Source organism: Saccostrea cucullata, unplaced genomic scaffold, assembly GCF_032062105.1.
Source record: "Saccostrea cucullata isolate Sc308-1 unplaced genomic scaffold, CSIRO_AGI_Scuc_v1 ctg2000, whole genome shotgun sequence".
NCBI classification, from domain to species: Eukaryota; Metazoa; Mollusca; class Bivalvia; order Ostreida; family Ostreidae; genus Saccostrea; species Saccostrea cuccullata.
Window position 1 is genome coordinate 194,885 of NW_026925197.1, and position 9,259 is coordinate 204,143.

Genomic DNA, 9,259 nt, shown 5'->3' on the forward strand with positions numbered 1-9,259 from the left:
TTGAACAATATAATAAGACAGTGTCCAAATACATTTACATAACAGATACACGTTGTTTTTTGACAACATCAGATACCGTGATAAACGTTTCCTTCCGACCTCTCTTCTTTCAGCTTTCCTGTCTTCTGATAATAATTCAATGACCTATCACACTCCCTAAAACCTAAAATCTATAAACATGACTCTTTTTTACTTTTTTATCATTGTAAGTCTTATCAATCTACGAAAGCCCAATGAGCTCATTTTCGTAGGTAAAAAAAAATAAATTTTTCGCGTTATAACGCGAAACTTTCGCGAATATACGCGTAACTTTCGCGTTATAACGCGAAACCTTTGCATTATAACGCGAAACTTTCGCGAATAAATGCGAAACTTTCGCGAATTAACGCGTTACTTTCGCGACATAACGCGAAATAATATGCATGATATAATAATGTTACTCAGGAACATTGATCTTGACTGACAGATTAGAACATGAACACAGACGGGAACTCTCAGAAAATTTATAAAATATAATTTCCTCAGAAGATGTTCTGGAGAAATGATGCGAGAATAGGATAGATTAGTCATCAGAATATTTTTTTAAACCTTACCATTGAATTAATAAAATGAGTTTTACTTTCTTGTACATGTTTTTCAATTGTTAAAATTCATTTTAATTCTTAAGACTGATTATTTTTCAAGGAAAATCTCCACTTGACACTTTTTCAAGCTTTTTTTTATCGGTAACATTTATTACAACTGCACCACTATTAAATTAAGCAATCAATCATTTTGGACAAAAAATTATACACCGTAGAAACATAACGTTTAAGTTAATGAACAATGTATAATTTCAAGAGCTTAACGGGTCATATGATGCTGTTTAAATAACAATTATAATTGGATATTGTTAATTACAAATTTATTGAGGAGGAGGAGGGGTCTCTAAATTTTCTCCAATATTTATATATTGGGTTATAGAGAAGTTCGTGGACTAGCAATAAATAAAAACTGAAGGTATACAGCAGAGTTTGTACACTTTGAATCGTCAATATTTTCGTAAGCAATGGAAAGACAACGTGGTGCAACCTCAAAATAGCATATCGTATTTCCACAGTGAATCCAGCGGAGACAAATGAAAATCTGCTATCCAATTTTCACAAATGCGGTGGGACACAATTGACAAATTTACCTCATTTTGAGATCTTGATCTCTATAAAATAATATATATCCAATGAATGTTCATTTAAACAATAAAATGCTTTCTTTGTTTGTTATTACTGGAACTAACGGAAGCAGCTGTTGCAGAAAAAATACATAACCCGCGTAAAAGGGTTATGTAATTTTTTCTGCAATAGCTGCGACCGTTAATTCCAGTAATAACAAACAAAGAAAGACATTTTATTGTTCATATTTATATCTGTTTAAATAATCATTTAAAGCAGGATTAAAAAGATTAATTATTGTATTAATGATGCGAACGTCTTTATACGTTACATTGATGGAACAGCCACTGATCAAGAAATCAGATCAGACGACATGCCGACTGTTGATGTATAGTTCATGCAGTGATTAACGCAATGGGATTTCTTAAGAAATAAAGGAGAAAATATTCAGCGGATGTAAATATACTACAATTGATAGACAGTAGTTCTTTATTAAAATTTCTAGCATCGATAAAGACTAGAATTCAGAGTTATCTGGAGACCAATAGCGACCCTCCGTTTAGCTTCCGATCAACAAACAAACGCTGACGACCAATGAAAATAAAATCCTCCCGATGCTTTAAATGACAGTGAAACCAACCGGTTGTTCACCTTTTCAAAATACCTGCAAAATGTCGCAATTCAGTGGAACATGGGAAGAAAGAGAAACGGACCCAAGTATGGGACCATTTATGGATGCAATAGGTAAGTAAACATTGTAATGACGCCCTAATTGTTATATGAGTTCAAATATCTGTTTTAATTTTTATCATTATCTTTGAAATTGGTCTTTGTCTGATAGAAATTAAGAATATACATATGATCAATTTCTATATAATGAAGGCATTTTATACAAATGTTTATAGATACATGGTAACATAATTATAATTCATGAATAGGTTTATTTATAAAATGCAAGATGATTTTCTCTGCATTTAGAAAAAAGTCCTAACATTTAGTTTATTTGGAAACCTTTCCTTGCAAACCATAACCTAGCTGCTAAGAAAATAGAAGAGTATTCAACTAGCGGTCAACTGCAAAAGAAAAAGAGGAGTATTAAACTAGCGGTCAACTGCAAAGAATATATAGGAGCATTCAACAGTGGTCACCCATATGAAAAAATACTATTAAAATTCAATCGGAGTATTCAGTTGACTACTAGTTGACGGTCAACTGACCGTCAATTGACCATTAGTTGAATTTTTGCCATGCAAATGAGGGAGCGATCAACTCATTTGCATAGACTGGACCACTGTTGAATGCTCCTCTATTTCCTTTACAGTTGACCGCTAGCTGATTACTCCTCTATTTCCTTTGCAGTTGACCGCTAGTTGAATACTCCTCTATTTCCTTTACAGTTGACCGCTAGTTGATTACTCCACTATTTCCTTTGCAGTTGACCGCTAGTTGAATACTCCACTATTTCTTTTGCAGTTGACCGCTAGTTGAATACTCCACTATTTCTTTTGCAGTTGACCGCTAGTTGAATACTCCTCTATTTCCTTTACAGTTGACCGCTAGTTGATTACTCCTCTATCTCCTTTGCAGTTGACCGCTAGTTGAATACTCCACTATTTTCTTTGCAGTTGACCGCTAGTTGAATACTCCATCAGTCAGTGCACGTAGGTTGCATGCATTATTTGAAAAAAATGGAGGGAGATTTGAAATCTAAGACAAGCAGTGTTCTTGAAAATATGAAACGTCAAAACAATGGAGTTTCTAAATTGACATAAATGTACATGTAAATCTAAATGCATTGTAAATGAATTGAGCTGGCACACTCTCATAAGTTGTTACATGCCTTCTTCATTTTCTGTGCAGAAAAAGGTTATATATAGAATTAGTCTAAAGCAATGGTATATTTTTACCAACACAACAAGAAACACGACAAAACACTTGATGCATGACAAGTTTTCAGAATTCTTTCAATATTTAAAAAAGTATACAAAAATAGGGACTTATACTGGCTACATTTTTTTGTATTCCTAATACCTGTTTAAAAATAACAAGTTATTTAGTAAAACAAATCTTTAAATTTTATACTTACAATATTACTTCATAAGATATTTCACACGCTGAATCATCACGAAGACAATAATGTTTCAAATTGAAATATCCACCTTCTACAGAAAACACACATGTACTGATTCAAATCTTGGTTGTTGTAATTATGGTATAACAAACCCGATGTATGATAATGTAATTTTCAACCCAACATAAATGTAGCGTGGGAGAAATTTTCTAACAAGTCGGAGTGTTCAACTAGTGGTCAACTCTTGTTTTGCTTGAAATTTCAAAGTATTAGCATTCAACTAATGGTCAACTGGCCGTTTTATGCAAATCAGTTGAACGCTTTTCAGAAAAGAAGTCAACTCCTAGTGGTCAACTGTTTTCGCATTATCAGTTGACGACTAGTTGACGGTCAACTACACATTTTCGTATGGGCAACTCTATGCAAATGAGTTGAATGCTCCCTCATTTGCATGGCAAAAATTCAACTAATCGTCAATTGACGGTCAGTTGACCGTCAACTAGTAGTCAACTGAATACTCCGATTAAATTCTAATAGTATTTTTTCATATGGGCTGACACTAATTCTATAGGATTAACCTTAATCGAGTGGTATCCCTTGGCTTTGCAAAAAATGTGTGAAACACTATCAAGTTTAAATACAAACAAGAAAACATACGAATGAGACGCCTTTTCAAATTTTTATTTGACAATTTCTTTGGATCCTTGATAAGATAAAAAAGAATCACTTCCCTTGAATGCTTAAACCTTTAAGATTTTTTTTTCAATTTAGGACTAGGAGAATACAAGGATAAGTACATGGGGGCAAGATCGACGGCCACCTATGATGTAAACGGCGATAACTGGAAGATAAGGTGGACCACCTCCCTGTACCCAGACGATCCCATGAACTACGACATCCAGGTCGGAAAAGAATTCGACGGAAAAGGCCCCGGTGGTTACGATCTAAAGGTATTCATTTTTTTTCTGCTTAAACAAAGACTAAAAGGCTATATGAAACAAAATTATACGAATTTACTAGAAATTGAAAAAAATAGAAAATTGAATATTAAATGCAATAAATCAAAACTAGATAGGCAAAAGGAAGTTAAAATAAAAGTTCTATCAAATGCAGAATTAGAATTCATTGGTTCAAACATGACATGACATTTACATCCCATTAATTTAGATAACCCTAACTGTGGTTAGCGACTGTGAAACAAAGGAACACGAGGTCACAAATAACGTAGATGGGAAAAACCGGGAATTCATCATCACCAGAAAAGTCAATGGAGACGTTATGGATGTTGTAAGTGTTTGTGATCTTAAGTTTTTATAAAGGGGTCTATCCATTTTCCTTTTCAGGGAATGGAAGTTGACCATGGGTTAGGATCGGTTGTAGTTATAATTATATGTAGTCAGAAAAGTCATTGTTTGATTATGTTTTACTGGCTTCACCTATCAAGTGTATATTCCCATGCATGTATAAAGAGAATATTTGTCATGGGAATAATGTTCGAGCTTAAGGTATACCTTTACTCAGAAGACTAAAAAATTCCACTGATAAGAACGAAAAACCACCTATTGTAAATTGTACACTTATGATTCTAGTGTTAAATTTCAATTTCAAATAACTAGGTCAATGACCTACTTTTCATGCTAGTGGCCCCTGAGTATTTCTCGGGAAATACCTCAATTTTTTTTACACTATGTCCAATTTTTTCTCCACTCACAAAATATTATAAGCAAGAGAACTCTTTTAATAATGAAATATTAAAGTAATGGAAAGCGTTGCACTTCATATAAAGAAACGATTAGAGTTTGGGCCATATAAAGCTTGATAATTATTATAGTCCGAATTTCCTCTGTCATATTTAGTTTTTCCCCCCATTTTTAATTGAATATTACAAAAATCTGACTGATAAAAACTCAAATCTATTTATAACCTTAGGTTACTCCTGTTGCCCTTATTTTCATGGTAATAATATTATAATGGGTCAATGATCAAATTATTTAGATTTGTTGTCTGGAATGGTTTTTGTTCATATTTTTGAATTTCTTTATTTCATGGCATTTAATTATTTGAAATAATTTAAGAACTCTAACACATATAATATTTGCAAAATGATGTCTTAAATTACATTTAGTCTTTAAATTGTGATTAATATTGCAAATGATACAAAATTTTGACAAAAATGAAAAATTGAAAATTTAGTTCGAATTTCCTCTATATTGTTAGCTCACCTGAGCTGAAAGCTCAAGTGAGCTTTTCTGATCACCCGTTGTCTGTCGTCCGTCCGTCCGTCCGTCTGTCTGTCTGTCTGTCCGTCCGTCCGTCCGTCCGTCCGTCCGTCTGTAAACTTTTCACATTTTCAACTTCTTCTCAATAACCACTGGGCCAATTTTGACCAAACTTGGTACAAAGCATTCTTGGATGAAGAGGAATTTTAATTTTTGAAATCAAGGGCCAAGTTCCCTTCCAAGGGGAGATAATGAATAATTTACAAAAATAGGGTGTGATCATTAAAAAATCTTCTTTTCAAGAACCACTGGGCCAGAAAATCTGAAACTAATGTGGAAGCATCCTGGGGTATTGTAGATTCTAAATTGTTCAAATCATGACCCCCGGGGGTAGGGCGGGGCCACAATAGGGAATCCAAGTTTTACATAGAAATATATAGAAAAAATCTTTAAAAGTCTTCTTCTCAAGAACCACTGGGCCAGAAAAGCTGAAACTAATGTGGAAGCATCCTGGGGTATTGTAGATTCTAAATTGTTCAAATCATGACCCCTGGGGGTAGGGCGGGGCCACAATAGGGAATCCAAGTTTTGCATAGAAATATATAGGGAAAAAACTTTTAAAATCTTCTACTCGAGAACCACTGGGCCAGAAAAGCTGAAACTTATGTGGAAGCATCCTGGGGTAGTGTATTTTTTAAATTGTTCAAATCATGACCCCCGGAGGTAGGGCGGGGCTACAATAAGGAATCCAAGTTTTATATAGAAATATATAGGAAAAACTTTAAAAATCGGCTTCTCAAGAACCACTGGGCCAGAAAAGCTGAAACTTATGTGAAAAGATCCTTGGGTAGTGTAGATTCTGAATTGTTCAAATCATGACCCCCTGGGGTAGGGCGGGGCCAAAATAGGGAATCCAAGTTTTACATTGAAATATTTATGGAAAAATCTTTGAAAATCTTCTTCTCAAGATCCATTGGGCCAGAAAAGCTGAAACTTTAGGGTAGTGTAGATTCTAAACTGTCCAATTCATGATCCCTGGGGTAGGGCGTGGTCACAATTTGTATTACAAATGGGGGGGGGGGGTGTCTGTTAAAGAAGAGTCTGGCCAAAGTTTCTCAGGTGAGCGATGTGGCCCATGGGCCTCTTGTTTTTTGATTACATTGATTTTTGTTCCTGTACATATACTTCAAATAATGAAATATGAAATTTTTAAATTGATATTGAGTTAAAACTTGGTTATTTTAAGTTTAGAACAAATTTTGATTGAACATACTATACTTTAGAAATTTTCATGTCTCTTTTCTGAAACCTGAGTAAACGTCATCCTTAATAGCTATTGTGTGTCTAGGGAAAGATTTGTCAGCATCAATTTAAAGCGCAGGGTCTTCAGCGTTTTGCTTCCCACTTTAACTATTTTAATTTTTTTTAAACAAATGTTACTCCTAATAGATTCGTTGTATGTACAATATTTATTATATACTCGTGCAAATGTGCATTATTTAAAAAAAAAAATTCAACAAAAACAAGAATAGCGATTATCATAATAGATTTGTTTTGTTGCTTTTCAGACCTATGAAGCTGTAACGTCCAAGGCTACAATGAAAGGGAAAATGTACAGAAAGAAATAGTGAAATAACCTCATCTTGCTTCATCAATTTAGTACAAGCAAAATATCAAATTCAGCAGGCTTATCAAACGCCCAAATTGAAGCATTACAAAAATTAGAGCGATAGAGGAAATACGGATTGCTAGCCTAATACAGATACTTAAAATTTTTCACACTAAAAATCTCTGAGAATCTTGGATGAATATTTTTACTAAAATAACAGTAATAGAATATGCTAAGAAAAAAAAATACGAATGATGGGGATGTCACGAAAATTTTGCTAAAATAAATTTTGTTTCAAAAACTAATTTAAAATGATCAAATAAATACATTCAAAGGAATTGTATGGTAGAAACTACTACTGTTTCAAATTTCTGAAATTGTTCCGATAAAATGAATGAATGAAAGCCCACTGGAACCTATTTTGCAATATGTTAAGAAATTAAATACAGATATTGTAGAGTTTTCCCCAAAAGCATTACATCATTTGTTTAAGACATTAACAATATTACATCGACAGTGATATTATGAATGAAGATATTTATAAACCAAAAGGAAAAAAAATATATAGATTAAGCAAAAAGACGTACGAATTTCTGTGTAATATCAGATATATGGCTACATCTCTTGAGAATATATCACTGAAAGAGCAAAAAGTATGTGACAAATGGTTATGGATGTTTCCCAAAAGTTATGAAAATGTTTAAAATCTTTAAAACTTTAATGAGCGTGAAATATATATCACTGACTATTGAATTCATGATATGAAATAAGTCACATTTTACGTTGAAATCTTCAACTCTGATACATGTATCAAAATACCCCGCATATATCGACATTAATTTCTTCAAGTTCCGTTGAAATCGAGATAAGACTTTATATCACAATCCTATCATGACTCTACGGAAAGTAATTACTAGTAATAAACAAACACAAATTTTTCTTCTTTTAAAGAAAACATTGACCATTACAGTCGCACGCAAGTAGCAACGGGGATGGGGTCGGGGGTTACAATGAAAGTCCGCCCCCCCCAACCTCCACACACACATACAAACTTTGTTGCAGCATGGTCAAATTCGTGCACTATAGGCCAAAAGAATAAGACAGTGTATAATGTTTGATTAAGACAATTTGATACTGAAAGAAGACTGAACCTACTCTCCCCCCCCCCCTCCTCCCCAATGGCGAAGTTGGATTCAAGTTTCGACACACCTTTTCTTTTTTTTGGTTGAGTAGTTTTTTTTAAATTAAATTTATTAATTTTTTCTGGCTGACGAGTTGTGTGGGGACAGGCGAAGGTACGAGTAAAAACTAGGGAATAATGGTTTGCCTAAATATTTTCAGCGAAAGAGAGTCAAATTAGAGCGGTATATTATTACTAAATTAACAGTATCACCTAATACAAAAAGCATTAACGTGTGTTGGACGTAATACGAGGGTTGATCCAAAAGTAATGTCACAACTTTGATAAAATTTCTATAAACCGACGTAAAGCAACAAAATTAAGCATGATGGAAACTATATTTATTTCAAATCAGACCTGAAAATTTTAAAGGAATATGATGTATTCTTTCCAAAATATCTGATTTTAAACAATGTGCGTTTATGGTAGTCGCCGCACCTAAATATAACGTCATATGACGGATGCGCACCGTCATACTTTTAAAAGCGTTAACTTTCGTTTCATTAAAAAATATAAATTGATTCGCAAACACTTTCACCAATTTCACTTTAAGAAATCTCGGTACCATCATACACTCACTCTTTTCATAATTAAGCCCACTGTCAAAATTTTTTGAACAGTAGCGTAAGACAAACTTAAAAATTCACGTCATTCTATACGACTGTCTCTTTGATAACGTCAAACACCAATGAACGTTTCCGTCCGACCTCCTATCTTTTGGTCTTGAATCTTCTTGTCCTCTGCTGATCATTCAGTGACCAATCACCCGCCCAAAATTGCTGAAGCCATCTATTAAGATGTTTCTTATTTACATTCTTTATACTGTAAGTCTGATTAATTAAAGCAACTGTGTTTGTGATAATTCCCATATTTTGAAGCAAAAATGCAATTACAACTCGTCGAGCCGTTTTTCCCCATTTCGACAATATCTTTGTTCAATTCAACAGAGTAAAACAACTCTGTAAACTCAGGTGACCCAAAAACTTATTGTTTAAGTACTGGTAAGCTTTTGCCAAGAAGCTGCAGATGTAC

General features: G+C 33.7%; 1 protein-coding gene across 1 annotated transcript; it reads left to right on the forward strand.

The window, feature by feature from the left end:
- The first annotated feature begins 1,802 nt into the window (after positions 1–1,802).
- Positions 1,803–7,308, forward strand: LOC134268324 (uncharacterized). The gene is made up of 4 exons (XM_062750570.1): positions 1,803–1,892; positions 3,991–4,169; positions 4,387–4,506; positions 7,007–7,308. The coding sequence occupies exons 1-4, from the start codon at positions 1,820–1,822 to the stop codon at positions 7,064–7,066; spliced, it is 432 nt and encodes a 143-aa protein (XP_062606554.1). The 5' UTR covers positions 1,803–1,819; the 3' UTR covers positions 7,067–7,308.
- The last annotated feature ends 1,951 nt before the right edge of the window (positions 7,309–9,259 follow it).

What these genes read in the sequence shown, in the direction of transcription:
- LOC134268324 (XM_062750570.1), top strand. Translation starts at nt 1,820, where the DNA reads ATGTCGCAATTCAGTGGAACATGGGAAGAAAGAGAAACGGACCCAAGT. An exon ending in CCGGTGGTTACGATCTAAAG is followed by an intron (nt 4,170 to 4,386) that starts GTATTCATTTTT and finishes CCATTAATTTAG; the next exon opens with ATAACCCTAACTGTGGTTAG. An exon ending in ATGGAGACGTTATGGATGTT is followed by an intron (nt 4,507 to 7,006) that starts GTAAGTGTTTGT and finishes GTTGCTTTTCAG; the next exon opens with ACCTATGAAGCTGTAACGTC.